General features: G+C 38.4%; 1 protein-coding gene across 1 annotated transcript in view; it reads left to right on the top strand.

Moving 5' to 3' along the window:
• The window catches only part of LOC137189917 (complexin-2), a 63213-nt gene extending 38993 nt beyond the window's left edge, over positions 1-24220 (top strand). The window contains exons 3-4 of the mRNA XM_067600046.1: positions 17426-17601; positions 18091-24220. Coding sequence (XP_067456147.1) covers positions 17426-17601; positions 18091-18288 — 374 coding nt within the window. The 3' untranslated portion in view covers positions 18289-24220. The remainder of the gene's footprint in view (positions 1-17425; positions 17602-18090) is intronic.

Below are 24220 nucleotides of genomic sequence, written 5' to 3'. Positions count from 1 at the left end.
GTCAGTTGGTTTTCTCCTGGAGATAGTCTGACGTCTGGTAACCCTGTATCTTGTGTTTGTTCCATGGAATTACACACTAGTGTGGTCATTTGAGTCATTTGAACCAGGGATATCAATGGAAATTCAACTGCTTAGCTGTTGAATGAATTGCCATTATATTTTGTACAAACTTTCATGGTCCTCAGAGGACGAATCCCACTGATTTTGGTGATCCCCTGACTTTTCCTCTATCTCCATCACGAGGCTGACATTTTTTGTTCAGAATAAAACACTCTCCACAACATGCATTCATGCATGGACATGAATTTTAGTACGGAATATTATGTTCCCTGCAGGATGAATTATAACAACTTTGTTGATCATCTAATTTTTCTCATAGTCCCACAATCAAGTCAGCATTTGACTTTGTCCAACACTTTGGTTTGTGACCAAAGACCTGCAGAACCAATGACATTTATCAACCTCAGCTGCACTTTGTGAGAGGTGTCAATTAGTAGTTTCTAGCATGCTAACATGCTAAGCTAAGATGTTAAACATGGTAAACATTATCTGCTAAACATTAGTATGTTAACATTCAGCTGTGTACAGCCTCACAGAGCTGCTGGTATGGCTGCTGCCACAAAGTAATGGCTATGAAAAAAAGGCAAGTTTGATTTTATATAACAGTTCATACACTTAGAGAAATTCAAAGTGGTTTATGTGTATTTAGAAAAAAAACATTAAAAAAGTAAATCTGAAAGAGAGTGTAAAAGAAAATGTAACCATATGTACAAAATAACAGATAATCATGGGAAAGATGAATACACATGGTGACAAACACAACATTATTAGGCAGCAGAGAATAACAGGGTTATAAGTCTGCTCTTAAAGACAGTCATTGTTGGGGCACACTGTAGTTCTTCTGGTAATATGTTCCATAAATGTGGCCCACAAAAGTCCTAATCTATCATGAACACTCATGTCGGAGCACAATTTCTGTGTAATTTTTTATGGATAACAGGGTGGATCGGTGGTTTGGTCAAATCTCACCAGCAAACTGGGTTGAATCTGACTGAAGTGGCTTCTTTGATCTCAATGTAGCAGGCAGGAGATTTTGAGTTTATGAAGCTCTAAAAAGAACTGGTGTGTTTGTGTCTGTCTTGATTTGATATAAACAATTTCATGTGATAAGGTGTAAATGGTCACCCAGAAAACACAACTTCTTTGGCATATGCTGTAATGACGTTGATAATATTTTTTAATAGTTCATTAGTCATCAATATATCTTAAAAATTATTTAACAGATTTTATTGAAATGTCGTGGTCCAGTAAGGCCACAAAACGGGGAAGAGGTGATTGGTTTTTGAGGCAGATCCAGGAATTTTGTGAAAGATTACTAAACATAATAATATATAATAGAGGTCATTAAACATTTCTCAACTCCACTTGATGATTGTCTGACACTGTGTGTATTTTGATGCAGAAATAACAAATTCGGAGGCTTGTCCAGTATTAGTGGAGATATGTACTCTCTAATCATTTTCTGTTCTGGTCTGTTTGGTTTTAAATTGGGTAAGATGTCAACATTTATTTCTGAAACTAGTTATTGAAATGCCCAAATTGTCCAGAGTGGACACACAGAGATGAACTTGATAATTCATATTATCCAAATGTTGGACTATTTCTCTCAAGAACTCTGTTATAGGACGGAATAATTATCAGGATGATGTGATAGATTTTTACCAAGACGATTGGATTTCTCTTTAAGTCTTGGCCCTGGATTTCATTAGCACCCCAGGTGACTTGTGCATTGGTGGAGATTGGACTCATCCAGTAAGAGCAACATAAAAAAGGCTGTGTGAATGTTGTAAGTGAGGGCCCCCCGGGGGCCAGAGGTCAATGCCTCCTTAAATCAACTCTCTCATCTAGTTTCATCAGCTCAGTGACCACCAGCCAGAATGAAATGAGATTTATTCCTTTATAGCTCAGCCTGCCCTCCTTCGCTTTCTCCCTCCATCCTCCCGAGTCTCTCTCATCCCCCATCACTCTTTTATTCCTACTCCTCCCTTCCTCATTCATCCCTCATCCCCACTTTTTCATTTACTCCTCACGGTTTTCATTCAATCAGTTCCTTCATGGTTTATTCCCTCACTCTCTTTCCTCTTCCAAATTTGCCTTTCACTTGAATCTCCTTATCATTTCTCTCCTGTGCATCTCTCTTTCTTTCTAGTGAGCATGCTAATGTTGCTAGCTTGCTAGCTGCTTCTGGTGTCATAGCACTAACAAATCAACTTGTGAAAGAAACTGTAACTGTAAAAGTGTCAAATAAATTTTACAGTTTTTCTTTCTGGTGTAGTTGGGATGTGATGTGTGGTCAGATTAAAAGCAATTTATAGCTACCCATGTAGCAGCAAATTTGGGCATCGTAGAGGCAAAACAGATTAAACTAAAACTGTATTTAAAAGTACCAAGTTCAAATCAAAATAAACACCTTTTCTAAAATGCAAATCCAATTATTTTCAAAAGTATTTGATCACATATTCATTCTTGAACATCGGGAAAATAAGAGAAAGAAAATCTAAGCTCAAAGCTCCACATACTAATTTTTTGAGCCTTCAATTGCACATTTAGCAAATAAATTTGGTTCAAGTGTCATCACATGACCTACATGTGGGAAATAAGTGGTCACGTGACCACTTCACATCTTCCATCTGGACCAATCCCTGTGTGTCTGCCTCCTTTATTTTAACACCCTGTTCACACACACTACACTGGCACACGATGAAAGAGGATATGACCTTTTCAAATAGGACTGAAGTGACATTATCGGGTATGTTTAATGTGCTGCAGCTGAGCAGTTAATTAGCTATCTAGCTGCTAACCGACGTTAGCGGTGCACTTTTCCCCGATGAATGTTTGTTTGGTGGCTCGTTCAACAAGCTAAGCTGCAGGACAAGATGTGTGTTCATGTTTGTGAGTTAGATAAAAAGGAGAATTTAGCAGGAAAGCTAATGTGGGTTGTTGTTCAGAGTCTGTGGCTCTTGTGTTATGTAGCAGGATGCTATCAGGCTCAGTGTGACCGACTGCTCTGCCTGTGATAGAACGTCACATTATCATTTTATGCAAGATTTGATTTGCTCTATGGAAACAACTACTTAAGCTTACATAGATGGATATTCCGGTATTCTGTTGAATTCACGTAGAACTAGGGAGCAACGTCATGAAACCAAGAAATGTAGAAATTTCTCCCCTTTGGTTTCTGATTTTTCTCAAAGGAGAACACAGGACAAGTGATTTACAGAGCACATACGTATGCTGTAAATGTAGTAGACAAAAAAAAATGCTATTTAATTTCAGTTGGACTTTAAGTAGTTGAGTTGGAATAAAAAGCAGCTGTGCTTCCCTTTCCCAAGCAACTCCAAACAAGCACAACTGGTTATGGGGCTTTCAGTCCCATGTGTCAGAGACTATTTGCATTAAGTTGAAGCTTTGTCAACTTCTCCATGTTGACTCTTGAGTCTTGAATCACAGTGGGTGACGCAAGGATGTTATTTGGAGGTTCAATTCGTGATGAATGGCAACGTGTTGTGCCTCTGGTAAACAGAGGTAATGACTTCTAGTTTAGGGAGCCATTCAGCTATCTTGGGGGTGCTGCTTGTTTGCTCAGTTATAGACAGAAGCTGTTTGACTCCACATTCTGAGGAAAGAGGAAAAAACATGAGAAACTGAAGCAAAATAACAGAAATAACCTAAGTACCTAATAAAATTTGAAATCAGTCAGACTCTGACTCTGTAACTAAATGTTTGACACACAAACATGTAGCATATTGTTAGCTAGCAACAGCTAAAAACTGCTGTTTACTGGTTAATAAACTTCAACTGCAAAAATGCTCCTGTGGTCAAATGAGGACAAGTCTAAACACCATCGCTTCATCTATGTCTAACTTCATCCATCCATCCATTGGCGGATTAACCTCCTATGAGGCCCTGGGGCAAAAGGTTATTGTTGGGGCCCCTATGACACCCATTAGTCTATACATGGTTGTACTTGACAGAAAATTGATTTTGTTAGTTTTTTTTAACTGAAAAATGCCAAAAACTCACAGGTACCAGCTTCTCAAATGTGAATATTTGCTCATTTTGCCTGTTTTCCGTTAACATCTTTGGGTTTTGATTGATCAGCAATTTGAAAATATCAGTTTGGGTTTCAGGGAACAATGATTGGCATTTTTCAATATTTTATACACTAAAACACAATTTAACAACAAATGAGCACAATATAAACTAAAACAATTAAAGTCTTCAAACCAGATTTTGTCAGAGTCATGACATTTTATTCCAGTGGTGAAAATTTCTAACAAATTTACGATTAATCATATGATGTTGACCTAAAAAATATGGAGTAAACCTGGGCTTTTTAGGCCTCTGGGAAGCTGACCACTTTGCCTGATTGGTAATCCAGCCTTACATCCATCCATTCTTCTTTCTCTCCACCTTCTTACAACACCTGCTGTTAGCCTGGGATGGGGCAATTTCCTTGCTCTCCACTCCTCGCCCCCTCTCTCTTTACCTCTCTCTAATTCACTCATCCTTCTCTCCCACAGGCTTGTTACTGTTCGCTCTCCTCCATCTTTTTCCATTCAGCTCCCGCTATTACTCTATTTTCCATCCATCTATCCATCCTTTTGTACTTTCCGCTCTCTGAGCAGTGCAGGCTTTCCTCTCTTCCTTTAACTCACCCATCCATCCATCCTTCCCTCCATCCATAGCTGGTGCAGGTCTGACAGCAGCAAAACATTTCTCCATCCAAAGGATCCATTCCACCTACTACCTCCATCCCTCCCTCTGTGCATGTTACAGCCTACTCCATCCCTCCCTCCATCACCCCCTTTGTCCATCCTTGAAGTGTTGTAATTTACCTCCCATAGAGCGTCTATTGCTGTGACCTTTTCTCCTGGAGCAGACTGGCATTTATTTCATTTGGACACAGCTGGCCGTCCATGAATATATACAAGCAGCCCACACACACATACAAACACATACACACAAAAAATCCAGAAAGGAAGACATACACAGCAATCAAAAAATGCTCACGAAATACACACAAGACCATTTTGAGATGAAGTGTGCTCCATCCAATGAAGGTGCTGTGTTTAGATGGGTGTGTCGGGACATCAATCTAACAACAACCCCTGCAGTGTTTCTCATACATAGAGATGACTCAGGTGGCATAACCAAGTTGATTTTGCACCAGCCAAAAAACATTTATTTCTAGCAACTTTTTATTTTACTTCTCCATAATATTAACTATAGGGAAAACAGGTACTTCCACTAAAAAATCAAAGTTATTATCATTAGTTACTATTATTAATATTGAGGTTCAAGGTTCAGCCAAAATCACCAAATCACCAAAATGCTCAGACGGAAACAGAAAATGTGAACATCAATTCCATGACAAGTCCTTCTGCTGATAAAGACCATGTGATATGATCTAAAGCTCCAGAACAGCTACTAAATGGACCTTGAGGTGAGACTGTTTTCTCCACAAGGACATTTTCAATCATTATTTGTTTATTATCAGAAACTTTATTTTACATATATTTTGAATTGTATTCTCACCTATAAACTAATTGCAGAATTAATTAATTGACAGTGTACAATTTGAACATTTCCTTAATTGTTGGTATAAATAGTACAAATTTACTGTGGAAAATATTAGGACTTTTTTTGAAAATCAGAGACCTGCATTTTCTTGTTAAATAGGGGTGAAGGCGTGGTTTCAGAAGTAGGTGTAAAACAATTAAGTTAGGTTTTCTTAAAACAGACAAATTAGACAGATCAGATATGAGCTGAGTTAAATTTATTGCCATGACAATAAAGGTCTTATAGCCCAGTGTTGAATGGTCAGGATACCAAACCAAACTTAACCCAGACAAAGTTATCAGAGTTTCCAACAGTGATGTGTAGCTGAACCATATGTTCCCTTGAAACTCCAAATTTGTTGCATTTTCTCAAGAAATATAAACTCTGAGATGATTTAATGGTTAGAGCAGGACTTGTGCAAAACTGAGGGCAAAAAAGGACACCAATATGCTCACTGCTGCTCATTAAGGTCTTTTTGTAAACAGTTTTATCTGCAGGTATAATGTAACATCATGAAATGTTTCTCCATGGCAGTAAAAGCATCACATTTAGTTTTAGTGAAATGTAAGTAAATAGACCAGAACCAAGGAATTTTATTTCCTTATTTCTACTCTGGAATGTATTGATGTATTTGATATATTTTGGAGTAGTTGGTTTGTGAGGGAAAAATGTATTCTAGTAAAAAAGTAGTAATCCTCATTAAACACCACAAATATATGTAAACCTGTAAACCTGATTGGACTGACACCAAATCTTCTTCATCAACATTTGCTTCACATTCAGAGACGGACTGTCATCAATTTAGAAATGAAGTTGTGTGTTCGTTATCAGCACAAACACACATTCAGTGTTATTTCATTTAGACACGTGCACACAAACACACACACACAGCCATCCACTCTGTCCAGTTTATCTGCAGTCAAACTTTTATCTAATTTAGCCTGGCACACACAACCAGACTGGGCCTCACTAATGTCATTAGATATTGGACATCTCCTGAACATTTCATTGGTGCAGACGGAGCTATAGATTTCAGCTGTGGGCCACAGATTGTTTTTACTGGTTCTATAATTAGAAATTGGATTCATCAGTTTCCATGTTGTGTTGGATTAATCAGTCCAACACAACACGGTGGATCCATGGAAAAGGCTGTGAACCACGCTGTGTAGACACCAAAATGATGCAACAAGTCATTTTACAGACATCAAAGCTGTATGTACTGGAGATTATAGCTCATAAAAGTAAAAAAAACTTGTTACTAATTATAAATTCTAGTATGTAATTATTAGACTCCCTTTGTTAAGTGTATCCTGGTACATCACTAGTTAGTAGGGAACTGCAGAGATCCCAGTATTTGTATTTGTATCTGTATTTGTTGAGGCAGCAAAATTATTTGTATTTGTATTCGAATGAAAGTGGAAAGAGGCCTAAAAATACTGTTTTTGTTTTTATTACACTTTTAATTTTAGAAAATTAAAGTGTCAGTAGCTCCAGGAGTGATGTCCAAATTAGGAAATGTGCGTCATGTAGCAGGTGGATGTGACTCCCCTCGTTGAGACCTGCTGAGCAGAGGAGAGAGACTGAGATAGCGATGTAACCAACCTGCTTGCTGGTATTTGACTTTCTTTTTTTCTTCCCGAAAACAAATAATTTTTAAAATATTTGTATGAAACAAATATTCGTAAGAGACACAATATTTGTGCTTTGCCAAATAACGTATTTGTATTCGGGCACACCTCTAGTATGTACTGTATTGTATGTAGTGGATGGTTGAACTGCTGGTCTCAGTCCAACACTGTGGTCTCCAATATTTCAACAACTGTTGGATTGATGCTGAAATGTCATACAGATGTTCAAGCGCTACAGAGAATGAGTCCGAATGACTTTGGTGATCCCCTGACTTTTAAACAAGTCACATTTTCTACCTCGGTTTATACCTCTATACCTCTAAAATGAGTTTCCATCATCCATGAGAATCAATCAGAATCAATCACCAATTTGTTTCACTTGATTCATACAGCCTGATATTGTGCTCATATTAGCTGATTTCCAGCTGGATGGTGGTCAACATGTAAGGTGTATTCTCTTGCTATTTTTTTTTATGACTGTGGCTCGCTGGCTTTGTGGGGAGATGACGTCTGACGGACTGAAACAGCATCAGTGAGCAAGACCCACAGTCTATGAATCACTGAACATATCGGACACGTGTGGTGATTCACTGGTCTAGATCCTGGCTAGTTGTAATTGTCTCCTACTCAGAATCACTTATAGTTTCTTTGGGGAAATTGGGGTTGTTTTTGGACTTTTGGACCTTGTCTGTATTCTTATTTGGGGTCACTAGAGTCTAAATGGCATCATTTTGACCTTCATTAATCTCCTGCTCAGATAGAAACATCTTGAAGAAAAGGACAGAGGTTCTGGCAGACAAGAAGCAAACTGAGGGGAGAAATGAGATGAAATGATCCACCCTGAAGAAACTGTGGCTCAGCTGTGTTTAGACTTTTTTATATGTTAAATATACATGTTTTTTGTCTCCTGTGTGTACTCTTGAACAAGGAGCAAAGACCAAGGTTATTTAAATTAGCAAACTGTCAAGGGAGTTTCCAGAGACAGTTAATTTAGCTCTTTGCATGTGAGTGAGCAAATATAAGGTGAAAAATGGGTATTTGTGTTATTTTGTTGATGAGATGTAACCGATGCGTGAGCTGTCCATTCTTTGTCTCCAGCAAAGTGTCCATCAAAACATTTATTTTGTCCCACAGCATGTTCCTCCTGCGTGTTCTGCCTTTGCCAGGATATCAAACACGTAAACATTGTGCCTTTTCTCATAAAGGAGCTCATATAAAAGATAATGTTAAGATAATCTCTGAAAGATCGGCATGAACTGGTCCTCAGCAGGCGGGTCAAGCTCGCAGTTTCATTTCCTGTGGTTGAGGACGAGAAGGCGAAGACGGTGCAATAACAGGAAGTCATAAGCAGGTTGATTAGTTGACCAGAGACTCTAGACAAGGCACACGGGTCTGGGATTTAGGCTGGAACCGGTGACCATCCAGCGACGTAACCACGAAGCCGTCCTGCCCTGCTGCTCAAACGATTTTTCAGGCATTCATGTGACTTATGAGGGAGTAATTTGGCAACGGAGGTCATCCATTATTTAAATGAGTTCCATTTTTCAACACCCTCCCCTCCCCCCATCTCTTACAAATTATCCAGCAGCACCACCATCCATCTGACCGGCTGGAGGGAGAGTCAATGGTCCATGTCTCGTCTTTCTAATTTCCTGTCTTGCGTTCTACTAACCATCCTCACGTTCTCTCATTCTTAAGCTTCCTGTCTTTACCCTTTTTCTATTTTTACACCTGTTCTTCCCAGTTACATTTCCATATTAATAAATACTGCAGAAAAGCTAAATGTTAATTAAATTTGTCCCCATCAGCTGGATTTAAAGTTTTTAGTTTCCTTAACATGACGTATTTACTGAGTTAAATAAAATATATTGGTGGGGTAAAGCTACAAAAGGGATTTGATTAATTCAATTTGCAAACAATGCACAAATACATATGTCATTCACACACACAAGTACAAATACAGCAATGCTAGAAAGAGTCAAAATACCCAAGGATTAATGACCAACAATATCCAACACCACATATTATAAAGTATTATAGGTCAAAGTCGTTATAGAGGAAATCATTTATGGGCTTGTTGATAATTTTATATGCTTTTTTTGCAGATTTGTTTACTAGTAAGCTTTACTAGGGATCTTCGTGTTTTGCCAATAATTTACACCTTTCTATTGGTCCGTGTCCTTATGACAAAATGGATGTAAACCAGCAGATAAAGGTTCAAATATTTTCAATAAAAGAGGAATAAAGTCTTGTCACATTTGATTGGATAGCTCAAAAGTGGGAACAGATTAGCAGATACGGAGTTGTAGACCGCCGGCCTCGATCGTCATCTCCCTCAGCCGTGTTGTTTGATGGGGAGAAAGATGACTAGTGAGGAATTAATAAAATAGTGCACAACCATATTCTTTGCCAAACACATATATATATATATATATATATATATGCCAAGATGAGCCATCAAAAATATTGAAAAGTTTCACAGGAAGAGAAAAATCAGGGATTTGTCATATAAAAACACTCAAAATGTATTTTTTCATGTATATTCAAAAGGATAGAAATGAACAATTAACACAGGGACACAGGATTAGAACTTGGAAAATGTTTTATTTTATTTCACTGTGTCTTTAAGCAAATAAACCTCCTTATTTCAGAGTTGATCTACAGCAGAATCAGACCATGTCCACACTACGTGAGTGAAATCTGATTTGGTCGTCTGTTTATAATAAGCTGGTGTTTTTTTATGCAACTTTTTATCCACTCAGCATCTTCATGAAAAGTTCCATCTTTGGGTGCAAACAATGCCAGCTTAGTGTGAACAGAAGGACAAATCAGAGAGGTAAAGATGCCTTTTCAGTCACAATTCATCAGAACAAAAGAAAATGCACTTTTGAATTTTTTAAGGCAGATTTAATGCTCATACATCACTACCGTTTCTGTGGACAAAACATTGAGTGCAGATGTCACGATGGTATAATTTAATGTATTTTGCAAATGAGTTTCAACCACATCTTCTCTCAGGTTTCCTTCTGAAAAAAGGGATTTTGCAGTTGCAAGTTTGGAGTTTTCATCCAGTTTTTTCATTCAGTGTTTCATCAAAACATTTCCTGGCAACCTGTATCTCCTTCCTGCATTTCTTCCTATTTTCCTCTTGCTCTTACATCGTCTTTATCTCTGTTTAAAATCTCTCAGCTTCGCTTCCCTCGCTGCTCACCAGACAGTAGAAATCAGCCTTCCAGCAGGGAGGGCGAGGTGCAGAGTCCCAGCAGTTCAGAAATGCTAAGATAAATATTATATGACATCTTCTGGTTGAAGAGACACTGTCTTCGCTCTGTGGCCTCGGCTCGTCATGATACAGTTTATTTAACCGTTTCATATCCAGAGAGGATTCGCTGATCGAGTAACACTAACAAGATTCACTAGGAAATGTTCTACCTCCTCTCCTGCTGTCTGTCACTGAGCTGTTAAACTCACGCATCATAACTTTGGGGAACCTTTCATTCAGAAACAGGTGTAATTGTTAAAACAAAGCAGCAGAAAAGTCCATATGTGATTATTTTTAGTCATACTCTTGAAAATATAAGTCTCAGTTTCAACCACTGTGGAGGTTATTTTCATTCTCAGCAGCTAGAACCACTTTTTTAAAAAGCTACACAGCCTAAATTGGCTCAGTTAGATGTAATCACAAGTTTCTCTACTCGCCACTAATATCTCTCCACAAACAGTGAAGACAGTTATACTCTTCATTCCTTAATCAGCTTTAACTAATTCTAAATCAATCATATCTAACCACGGGGGCTCTCTGTTTGTCTGTTTTGAGGCGTCTGTTAAAGCGTTCGAGGAGCCGTGTTGTAACCATCATGCCACCGTGTCTCTGCCTCTTCAAATTTGAGAGCTTTTGTGCATTAAAACCCCTGCGGCACAAGGACGTGGCCCACGGAAACAGTGAATGAAGTAATGAGCGATTGAATGCACAATAACGAGGACTGGGGCCGTTTGAGCACTTAGCCTTGAATTGCCCACCTTTTGTGTGCAGAGCAAACTGCGAGTTAGCCTCTAATGGACTGACGGAGGAGGTGGAGGTGGAAGGTGGAGGAGGGAGACGGGGGATGAGAAGGAAAGCAAAGGAAAAAGGGAGGATAGATGAGTCCTCGCAGCACGTTAACACTGATGGTTGTGTGACAGAATCGAACGCAGGAAAGAAATGAGAGAAATGGAAATGAAGGAAGAGGACAAAAAACAGAAAAAAATGAAACAGAAGAGGGGAGTAAGTAAAGGCATGAAGAGGAGTAGATAATGAAAGAGGAGTAAGTCTGTAGATAATCAAATTTAGAAGACTTTAATAGAAGAAAATAGAGAAGGAAACTGTGGGGGAGGGAAGAGGAACAGTAGAGGACAGATGAGAAGGACGGAGGAGGATGGATAGATGAGGGGAGGGAACATGTGAAGGATAAAACACTGATGGGTCAAAGAGAAAACGGTCTACCTCTCTGGAGAGTAGAGTTATAATGATGGTCCCATTTCATTAACTATCTGCAGCCTTTCGTTTTCCTCTGGTTTACCAAGATCATTTATGTCTCAGAGGTCCCATTTATACAGTGCACGTAGACGTTCCCCTGCTCTCAGCTCCAAGCCCATTGGTCCCTTCACTGGTGATGTAAATCTGCAAAAACGACCCATAGTTATAGTCTAATTTTTTTAAACAAGGCTCTTAAAACTGCGGGGCACTGTAGGTTTTAGCAAATGTTACTCAAAAAGGAGAAAACGGTGCATTTGTTTGGGACTATTTTCAGTGGCGGATGAATCCACATTCGGTGCTCTAGTGAGTATTTCTGGCATCAGGACGTGTGTGTGAGAAATATACTTAGAGTGTGTGTGTTCACAGTAATGAAGGGTCATAGTAAGTCTTTTTTTTTTCTTGCACAAATGTCACATTCATGGTTTCCAGCTTCTTTACTGTGAAGATTTGCTGCTTTTCTTTTGGTTTTAGACTGTTGGTCAGAAAAAACAAACAGTTTGAAAATGTCACCCAGGGCTTTAGGAGATGGTGATGAGCATTTTTCACAATTTTCTGACATTTTTAATCAATCAATTGACAAAATAATCGACAGATCGATAATGAAAAAACAAACAAACAAACAAAAAGAAAATGCTAGTACAAGCTGTAAGAAGAATAATTTCATTGTTGTTTTGGGTCTTTTTGTTAGTAAATCTTTGTGTTATAGGTTATAAACCTCTTTATAGGAAGACTACAAACAACTGTGCAAATACATTTTATTTTTCTCATTTTATTATTTTTGTCATATAGAGTTTCACACCATAATTAATTGTAGTGAAAACTACCAAGCTCTTAAAGGACGTTAGTGTAGTTAGCAATGACGGGGGAAAAGATAATGTGGTTTTGAAAAGATGCAGCGTTCATTCTGAAAAATAACCACAAAGATTCCCTGACACAGTTTCTGCTTTAAAAATATAAAGCACTGACTGAAGTTATCTGAGGACAAGCTGTGCACCACCAGCACATTTATCATGCATTTGTCTATATTTTATTGTTGTTGCGCATTTGTGTGTATGTGTGTTCATTTGTTGTCTCGATTGTGTGTTGTTCATTTGATAGTGGACGTTTCCAAGAATTATTGAAAAATGTGAATTGTTGTATCACTTTAGCAATTATTTTAACCATGACATTTTTAAAGAAATATTGTACAAAAAGTAGCACAAATCAATGTTTGTGTGTTTTTGCACACAGTACATCTGTGCATCTTTACTCACAATGCTGTGTGACATGACAAGCACACAGTTCCACCACATACGGTGTGTGTTTGTGTGTTTAAACACAATGAAGCACCCACAGCGGACAGTCTGACCTTAACCTGGCTCCCCTGTGAGTCCCCACCCCTCACCCATACCCCCACCCCTCCCACCAGCTGAGTGATAATTTGTCATCTTCAGGTTTGCTGCCACCACACAGCACTGCAGGGCAATTAGGACCGCTGTTTGAGTCCACTGCAGAACCACAGGACCAGCCACCCCTGGGTTCACAAACCCAAGATGGAACCGCAGAGTCCTTACGGTCACATTTACTGTGGTTCTCGGAAAAGTTCTCTTTTAGCTCCTGTGTGCTTTAAGAGGCAGTAAGTCAGATTTTTACTGCCACATAACATTAAATGACCACAATATATCTGTGAAGGTTGATAGGGTTGGTAATCAATGGCGATAACAGAACCGTTAATGACTTTAGCTTCCAGAAGTAACTTTCAGTCGCTTAATGTTCTCAGAATAAAACCTTCACACTGAAGTCAGTTAAGGAACCAGACTAATAACAGCACTCAGCCTCTGTTTCTTTCATTTCAATCCAATCACAGTCACTAATTGACTATTCTAGAAAAAATCCAATTAACCAGTTCAGTCAAATTAACAGTTTAATTATCAAACAAACAATTATGAAACAACTGCAGGAGTTTCTGAAGGCTCCTGTTTCTGCAACGAAGGAAATAAATTAATCACGAGTGAAAACAAGTCAAAACCATCTTGTGAGTCTGTTTATTTGCTGCGCTGCATGTGCATGTAGTAACTGGCCGTGTGGGTAGTTAATTATAGAAGGGGCATTACGACTGTTTGGCTGTAGTATAATTCCTGCCCTGTTTTTACCTCTAGTGAGGAAAACAACATAAAGTGTGTCATGAGGGTGACATTAAAGTTAAGGCCTTGTTTAACCTTAATTAAAATGGTTTATCATCTGTACCCTGTCCATTTTAGAACAACCCAAACTCAGCTTAAAGAAATAATAATTTAAAAAAAACAAAATAAAAATAAATAAATGTTAACCTGCTAAAGCTGGCAGGAAGATAATGATCTCATTAGCTGAGGGTGACAGGAATCTTGTCATGAATTAAAACGTTGGACATTTTTACCTGCTGATTCCAGTCACAGGATCACCACAGTCAACAGGATTTTATCATCTGGGGAACCATGAATGTTTGGAAAAAATTTAATTGTAAGTCACACAATAGAGATATTTCTCTCTGGACCAAAGTGTTGGACCAACAGACCAACCAACATTACCATCCCGAGAGTTACCAGCTTGACTATACTTGACTTGACAGTAAATACAAATTTCTAATCTATAAAATGTTGCTGAGTTTTGGACCAACAGAACAACATTTCCATCCTTAGAGCCATGCTTTTAATGTGGCAAAAAAATGTCATGGTTTAAATTGTCCATTTCTACAGCAGCATATAAACCAGTTGCAGGCGGCCATCTTGGTTTTGAGCTTTTACGGTCTATGGTTTTGAGAAATTTGTTTTGCACTTAAAAAGGCTGGCCAATGGATGGCAGTGTATGGGATGACACACTAGAGTCCACTGTGTTGGCTGATGTGCAAATATACCATTAAAACCCATGCATATATAAGAAAACGGCTTTTGAATAGCTGTCCACTGTAGTGACCACTATGCATGAAAGGGTTAAAATGGAATAATTTAGTATCTATCAGTAACAAAAAAGTATGTCATTATAATACTAAACTATCTTGTTATAATGTGAAAAGGATGATGTTAAAATGAGAAAAGTTTCTCATTATAAGAAAAAATGGAGCAAATATTTTTTTTTGTCGTGGTGGCAGCAATATGCTTCCGTACATTTATAGCATTGATATCATGCACAGAGGGAGGTGCAGACCAGTGTGAGTCTCCAGTCAATCAAATTTAAGTATTTTTCTGTACAGCATGCTTTATTCACTTAACATTTTTGGCTATCTTGCCTTCATCAGAGTAGATAGCTAAAGAGAGCTAGCTATAAAAAAAATCAATTATCTATATTATTAATAAAGAAGGTACAAACCATGTGACATGTTAAGCAGATTGAAAATACAAGCCATCAGTGCAGTTTACTATACTACACATACTACACTGAAGCACTAATGACTTTACAATAGATGTAGTAGCTGAATATGAAAAATGTCAAGCAGCTAAAAAAATAACGGCATGATTTTACGTTCCAAGACATTTAATCTTCGATACATTGCAGAAAATACACAGCTTTCCATTGTTCGTACCATTGCTTTTCCTCCAATGATCTCCTCAGTGGTGAAACATATTAAGTCAGTATTCTGGTTCTGGCTAAAGAAAAGCAAACCAGACTACCAGCCAGGCTCTCCTCTCACCAGCACCTGAGAGGCAGATCAATACCCAGATGAAGTTTCTCTCCGCTGGAGGATCCATAATTCATACACTCTCAGGTGGTCCTGTATTTACTATCGATCAGACGGTGGTAACAACAGCAGTATCGATAGGCCTGAGGGAGTCGCTTTCACGTCTAGATAGCAGCTTCTGTCACAGATAAAGAGGTGAGAAGGGACAGAGAAAGTGCAGATGAAACTGAACTCAAGGTGCAAAGAATTTAACCTCAAAACGTCCAGTAAAGGAATCACTTACATTGAAAGCACATTTGAAGGAGATCTTTTAATAGTCAGTATGAAGAGGAGGGATGAGTGATCAACAACTGCTTCAGTTAGGAATTTTGTGTCCAATAGGGACAACCAGTCATGCCTTGTTGCCATATTAGATCAATCGGTGCCAAATTTAAATACTTTGAGAGTGGGTTGTGTTGTGAATTCAAATAAATATTGATAAGATTCCTTATGAACGTATCGTAAAGCTTAGTCTTCTGTCTTTGGAGCAGTCCTTGCCATTTTACGATATACGGTACAACATAGCAAAAGGTATTTCCGACAGTCATCTAGACTAAAAACAAGGCTTACCATGTCTGTTGCAGGCCTGTGGCTCAAAAACTGAAATCCATAGAAAGGTTTGGTCTCATCTTGAATTGGAGCATCTGCAGATTAATTCCATATCTGATATGTTATGATCCACTAAAGTTAGACACGATACAAGATGAATAAATCCCTGTTTTTGTTATCTTCGCCGCCATCTTGACTGTACACACCTGGTGGAAATATGCACTCTGACTGCACTCTTTTTAGTTATATTTTTTGAACCATGACCTGGCAATAGACTTCTGAAAGAAAATACAATACATCCTCTGACCAGCAGGGGGGGTTAAGCAGCACTCTCTCCCTGTTATCTGCCATAAAACAATGCAGAAGATTTCCATCACAATCTGAACTTGCGGGTCGTAACATAAAACTCAGAGTAGTTGCTCTACTATATAGAAATAAAAACACATTAATCTATGATTAATAATTCAGATATGATTCAAAGTGACGGTTAATACCTGAATGAGGGGGTACAGGTTGGGCTGACAGATGGCCGACTCCGGATGGAAGAATGTGTCTTCCTCTGTCTCGGTGGTTCTTTGAACTTTTTCCAGCTGGCTCTTCTTCTTCCTTGTTGTTTTCCAAGACGCCATGAGGATCTTCAGGGAACCCCGTCGCCACATAATCCTCTGAACTGCCAACGCAGTGTTTTCAAAGTCCAACATGACAGATATGGGTGTCGGTGTACATGCGGTCTTTTGAATGTTTTCTTATTCATATGAATTTGTTTTTGTCTGTTCTAAAACCAAAGTTAAAAAGGAAGTTTAGAAGTTAAAGTAAATTGCAACATTTTTTTTAAATTTTGCAACTTTATCCTATGATGTATGTAACTAAATTTTAGACAAGAGAAATAACATTTCTTGTTTGTTTTTTTTTACCTTGGAGTTGCATGTTCGCAGTGCCAAAGCTTGGGTTTGATTACATTACTTTTAAGTAACTGAATCTGGCTGTGGGAAATTAAGTAACTACAACTGAGCATGACACCCCCCAGCTGAGGTACAGAGTTGTACAAAATCAGGGTAACACATAATAAGTTGTTATACACATTAACAATCATCAGGGGATACTGTAAAATGGTATCACAGAAAGCAACAGTTCCAAAGTTAAAAAGTCTGAAGTAAACAAAAGAAATCACCTCTGGTCCGGTATTGCAGGAGAACAAATCAAAATATTTGTTCCAGTGGACCAACAGTGTTACGCAAGATTGCAGCATATTGCCATATCAGTTATTTGTTCTATACATACCTACCATTTTTAGATGTTTGCACCTTTTGATGTTACAGTTGTACCTCTCTTAAGAACATTTTCAAGACAAAGAGTATTTAGTATTTCTCCCAGCATTTATCTTCAGGGTCGAAAAGGTCCCGACCTACCTCCAGTATCTTTATGTTTTCTGTCCAGGGGCCACCAAAGACATGGGTAAGATGCTGGGTGGAGAGGAGGAGAAGGACCCAGATGCAGCCAAGAAGGAGGAGGAGCGGCAGGAGGCGCTGAGGCAGCAGGAGGAGGAAAGGAAGGCCAAACACGCCCGCATGGAGGCCGAGAGGGAAAAAGTACGGCAGACCATCAGGGACAAGGTACGGACACACAGCCTTGGTTTGATTGGAGCATCCTGACAGAAATGCATCAGTAATACAAGACGATCCTCCAGCAATAGCTAATCTCAGGGCCTCAGTGTTCACTACCTGCTCAGCACCAAACAGCAAACAGACACAGTTAGCTGTAGACTAGCTGGTGAACATAGTGAAGCATTTAGCGGCTAAAGAGCCAGATATTTCCCTCAGGAGTTGGTAGAGAACAAAAACAGAGCTAAAAGAGAGTGAATATTGGACTTATATTCACCAGTTGGACAGAAACACGACTCCAAATGAATGATAATGTTGCTCCATAACTGCTGGATGTTGAGATAAGCAGCTGTTTGCTAACAAGTTCAACATATCAAATTGTGTTCACTACTACACTACTCACTATACATCAGTTAATGCAGGTTTAACTTCTTTGCCTCACTTCTCATTCAACCTACTCTTCTTTCTCTGCACTTCACCACCTGTTCTCTGTCTGTTCAGTATGGACTGAAGAAGAAGGAGGAGAAGGAGGCGGAGGAGAAAGCGGCCATGGAGCAGGCCTGCGAAGGGTCACTGACACGTCCGAAAAAGGCGATCCCGCGGGGCTGTGGAGATGACGACGAAGAAGACGAGGAGAGCATCCTCGACACTGTCCTCAAGTTTCTGCCCGGACCTCTACAGGATATGTTGAAGAAGTAAAAAAAAAAAAAAACCCAAAACAAATCAAACAAACCCTAAATTCAGGGTCCAGTCTGGCCTGGGCTAGGCTGCGGGGGCAAAGGGAGGAGGGGATCTTTGTGGAAAGGGTTGGGCGAACTTTGAGATTTGCAGGTTACTGGAGAAGAAAGACTGGTGGGGGAACTGGTTGGGGTATTTGTAAGCAGGTAGGGTTTGAGTGTAGATTTGGGGAATGTAAAGATCATTGGGGGCAAAAAAAGATTCGGGAGGGGGGGGGTTCTTGCCAAACTGTTAGAGGCTACACACTGCCTTTCTAGAAACTGTTTACTTTGTTCTTTTCTACTCCTCGACAAGTGCGTCAATCTTCCCCCTTTTATTTGCCACAATTGCCGTTCAACCTTTCAACTGCCACTTAGCGCATTTCTTACAATTAGTATTTTTTGTGTCCTTTTTCTTGTTTTTACACACATCAAGATCAGACGTTTTGATTGGTCGGCCATCACCTGTTGCCAGGCGATGGTGACCAATGGAGAACAGTATTCCCTTTTTAAAGAAGGGCAGTGTACTCTTCAGAACGTGTTTTTTTTTTTTTTTTTTTTTTTTCAAATGGCACTGCCACCATGTTTTACAGTAGATGGAGCATGTTTCGTTTTATTTCAGTGGGTGTTTTCTACTTTTATGAGCCTGATGTAGGTCTTTATATTAAAAAAAAAACAAAAAACAAATCAGCATTTCAGTTTTTAGGACGTGCCTTCATATCATCTCCTCTAGCAGAGGAATTGTAAATGAGGGTTTCATTTTGAGTGAAACAGGTGTACAGTTGTTGGTAACACGTAGGCACACGTTCAAGGATACAATATAGGACACTTTTGGAATAATGTATTTGATAAAAGGTTTGCTAGTTGGCATTTTCCGGGGGTTTCCAGAAACTGTTGTTCAAATCAACTATTTCTGGAAATCCTTGACAAAGTTTTGAAGGCCTAACAGTCCAGCCAACTTCTTAAAAACATAATTCACTGTTACTTACAAAGCTTAAGCCTCCGAAGAGCTGTTTGCTAAAAAAAAAAAAAAAAGATGTTTTTCCTCCTACTTCCACCTCTAGTCTTTCAACAGCTAGACTCTCTAACCCTGTCAGCTAGTTAGACTGCCATTATGCTTGAAAAGTACAACTCAAGATCTTCATATGTTCAATCAAAAAGGGATTTTAGACTATATTTTACTTCGCTTCACTCCAGGTATCATTCATGCAAGCAAACGCAACTTTTTTTACCTTTTTAGAATCTCATTTTCAAAATAAAATTTAAAAATTTTGTTAACAACTACAGATTAACATATAGCTCAGTGTAAAGGTCAAGCCAAGTCGTCATGATTTTAGGTAGTGTGGTCCCCATAGACAATCAAAACATTGACCACTGGGAAACAGTGGGGGTAGCCGGTACTGTACATGTTGTCATTTCCTGTCACGCCATCCATGACTGGTTCAAAGTGGGTTTCTACATTAAGCACTTGATTACCTGATTGCTATTTAGTGGCTCTTCATTTAAAGTGTTTATTTAGAGTTTCTCTTCTTTTTCATCACTTCTTCACACATGAATGCAAATGCAAGGCAATGTCTGTTTTGGTTTTTTTTTTTAACTTACTTTAAATTTTACTATTTGTGAATGTGCTGCAAATTTATTTTCATGCAACTGCAAAATTGTGATGTAATTCACACAGGCCCTGTTCACACCTGACGTTAACATGCGTCTTTGGTGACCTGATCACAAGTGGACAGCTCTAAGTACGTCGGTTTACACCTGGCGTTAGAATGCATTTCCATATGTCTCGAGTGACCACTTGGGATTAGTTCTCACTTTCCCGCTCTATATGTAAATAAACATGTACATCATTTTCATTTGCAAAGACCAAATGCCTTATTGAGGCAGCAATGCACTTCCCGTGTGCAATATTTAAAAATATTGCCAGAGAATCCATTTAGCCTCTTGTGGCTTCTTCTTGTCATTTCACACTTTAATGTGATGCAATTGGTGCGTAAATGAGTGCTTACTTCCACTTTTGCAGAGGATGTCAGTTGAATAGGCGGTCCTTCAGTGTGGCCCAAGACATATTGCGTGCACTTCCATATGTGGTCTGAGCGATTGGATCTCAATGCGTCCTCAATACGTCTCGAGTGCCGTCCACTAGTGATCAAATCACATTTTTATGCATGTTAATGCCAAGTGTGAAGAGGGCCGTATTTACATTCCAACTGTTTTAACCTTCCCCCTTATCTTTTAATGCATGTTTACCTTGACCGAAGTTTGAATTCATCAACATCGAGACCAAAGAAATACTGGTGAGACCTTACTATTTCTTTCGTCACCGCCAAAAACAAAGACGTGCATGCCGGACTTATCATATGTGTGAGGCTTGCAGGAGAAACACAGCAGCCTGTTCAGCGTGTGCATGCATTCCAAAGACCACCACTAAACTAAAATTATACTCTCTTACTTCCTCAAAAGTATTCCATGGCTAAATTAAACTAGATAATTAAACTGTAGACTGAGCCTGGGAAAACCGGTTGGTGAGTTGTCGTATCTCACTGCCTGAAGAGCTCGCTTAGAGCGGAATATATTCTGCATCCTGCATCTCTTAATCCAAGAAAATATCATAGTGATTTGTCATATAGCATTTAAGTAGATGTAATTTAAATGGAAACGATCTCTATTAAGTGAAACTACCTTAATATATGGACATTTAACAGTGAAACAAAGCATGTTAGTTATTCCTAAATGATCCGGTGGCTTTTCAGTGGTTAGTTATGCGATGATGTATGATTAATACATTGTTCCATGAGTTTGTAAATTAGAATAACTTTAAGGATTAATAAGACTAATGATGAAGTTGTCACAAGCACTATAAAAACATGTTTCTTTTTTTTTCTTTCATTTTCTAGCTCAGATAGGACTTTTCACTAGACAAAGCCATATTGTTTAGATTGCAATAATTACTTAAAATTCTAAAAAAGAATATTTCAACATTGAAAGTTAACTGTCTCATGTTTGTTTTCTGTAAAAAAAAAGAATAAAAAAAAGATATTTGCATATCTGTTTGTAAATCCTCAACATTCTTGTATCTTTAAACATGTATACTAATGTATACGCAAAAAGAAAATGTATGTAGAAAAAAGAAGCCATTGTTATAACTGTCTCAATGTACTACATGTGTACTGTATGTGAGTGTGTTTATATGTGTGTGTCTTTCTACGTGTCTGTGATGTGAGACCATGTCGTTGATCCATATAGTCCCGGTTTATACTACGTAAATGTGTCTTTGAACTATTTTGTGCACAAGTAAACTAGGGCGGCTCCCTAGTTGTGCCATGTCTAAACAAAAAAAAAAAAAAAAAAAAAAGAATACTTAACACATTCCTTTCAAATGTTGAGCATGCAAATGTTTGTTAAAGAAGAGAATACACCAAAATGTCAAAAGACAAAAATAGACAATTTTCCTGTTTTTTCCTGAGTCTCCAGGCAACAGAATCTGTGCATTGGATCCAGAAAGATCAGCTGTGCGATGGGCTTGTTGGGTGTTGGATGTTCTTTGTTGTCTTAGTGAGTTGACTAAATGGAGCTTTGTTGAAGCTTAAGGCCGTGATCAGACAGGATCTTTGTTCTTCTGCTCAAATACAAAGAATGCACAGTTAAAATAAGCATACCAAAATATGTCAGATTGCAGATTACAGAAAATGTACTAAAAGTAAAAGAAATTAAGTCTTTAGAAAAGGACTTTGCTCTCTTAAGTTTTCAAATTTAAAATCGTAAGTGGTGCTCCAAAGTCAGAATTTGACTGATGTCTGTTGACGCACTAAACATTTAAAGTATTTTGATTTCTTGCCAAATTAGTATATTATGCAAAAAATAAATATACTTTACAGTATTAGCATATAATATGGAATTGGGACACAGCTTTTGACACAACTTGCAAGCTAATTAATTTGCATTCCAGATGCAGCATTTTTAGCTTCACTATTATGAGGTCAGCATGTCAGTTGGTTGACAGGATATGCCGCTGTCCTATTTTGGTGTCAATGTCCAACAACACTCCAGAAAAGCAGAAATTTTATCACTTTCCCTCACTGGATTGGAACATGGCCGCTATATTTTGCACTTACTGTACTGAAAATGTTCAGTCAGATAGATGACTGAAAAATGCACCTGTTGGTTCAAACTAATTTGCTGGATCAGTTTTCCAAGCGATCAACACACCAACTTGTGTCAGCGGAGCTAAAAATTATCCTGTGTGATCACAGCCTGAAGACATCAACTCTGAGATGAATTTAAGTTTATAATTTAGTGGATTGACAACTGGCTTGAAGGTTTTCAAAAAGAAACAAGGGGACGTGCAATTAAAAAAGACGAAGATACTGTAACTAAAATATGAACTTTTTTGATAATCTAAGTGTAGTACTAGAATATTTTTGTTACTTTGATTTCAATGTAAAAGACATCATGCAAATCTCCATGTCTCTATACATGAGACTAACCTGCAGAGAGATTTATTTTGATGCAGTCACATTGCTCATCATCGTAAACGAACCACCCATTTTCGAATAATGCATTAGGATTAGCCACATAAAATGGTTTCAGCGTAGAAATTGAGATGGTTTTTAGTGCAGTATGCTTTGTTCGAGTTGTCTGAGGAGATTCACCTTGATTTATTTGATTTAGTACATCAACACAGGGATTCCTGCATTTCCTCCTGCACCTGAAGGTCAGGCCAGTTTCACCTACAGTGCACAGATTAAGCTTATTCTAGCCTTGCTTTCATTTCCCCCTGCTGGAAATGAAAACTATTCTAAATTCATTTCCTTCACGGAAACTACAGCCATACATCCTCTGTATGTAAAATAGTCTCTCAGCGGGACTCGTCTCGAGGCGTCACAGCTTGTGAACTGCCTTTGAAAAGGGCTATTACCTTGTCATCTGTATGTGAGGTTAGTGGTTACTCGTCTGTCACATCTGTGCTTGTCCTGGCGTGACGTGTTGTTGTTTTAATTCATTCTGGTTGCATGAGATACTTCAGTGTGGAAAAAAAATCTGTGTTTGTGGAGTGAAATGTTGATCTAAGAGGCTCCTGCAGCTTCTCAGTTTAGATCAATCTTTGGTTTGATAGATAATAGTGTAAAAGCGAGGAGTTGTTTCTTTAAATCTGAGTAGGAGTTGTTAACAATAAGGATTATTTTACATGGAATATATAAAGTGTATATTTTTAACAGTTGAACAGACTTAGATGTGCGTGAATGAGTGAGATGAAAACCGCAAGTGTAGATTTTGAGATGAAAGGCCTCAAAGACATTTAAACAGCTACATCAAATCCTGGCTGGTGTTTCTCTGAAACATCTTAGCTCAAAGGCTACTTCCATTGTCGGTCAATGGGATGGTTTTAGTTGGGACTCAAGCTGCAAGACACTGCAGCTGAAAAACTGGATTATCAAAGCATCTTCTGTTGTCCGGAGCCCAGAAACATTCAGATAAATGAGAAACAGGCTTGGCTTGGAACTGCCATTCAAAACCACAATACATTCCCTCCAAAAAAAAAAAAAAAAGCTTCTCCATTAGGTTTAGTGATATTTCTCATGACTATTATGATATATACACAAAAAAAGAATTCATACTGGCAGTGTGCAAAAGACTTGCCATGAACGTTTACTTCTTAAATATAACTTAATGAAATGCAAGGAGCAGTTAAGATGGAGGACATTTTAAGATGAAAAACTTTCCTTTAAACTTTATCGTTCCTCCACCTAAAAAAAAAAACAAGGCTGGATTTGATTTTCCTGAACGCTGTGATGATGTCATAACATTTGTCTTTTTTGTAACATTTTCATGTAAATGTACCGTTATTGTGACTGCCCTGCTGATTCCTGCCACTAGATGTACAAGTTGAAGTTAACGTGTTGCGCTCGGTGAAA

Source organism: Thunnus thynnus, chromosome 9 (assembly GCF_963924715.1).
Source record: "Thunnus thynnus chromosome 9, fThuThy2.1, whole genome shotgun sequence".
Classification (NCBI taxonomy): Eukaryota; Metazoa; Chordata; class Actinopteri; order Scombriformes; family Scombridae; genus Thunnus; species Thunnus thynnus.
The sequence above is the reverse complement of the archived record's forward strand: the minus strand, read 5'-3'. Positions and strand labels throughout refer to the sequence as shown.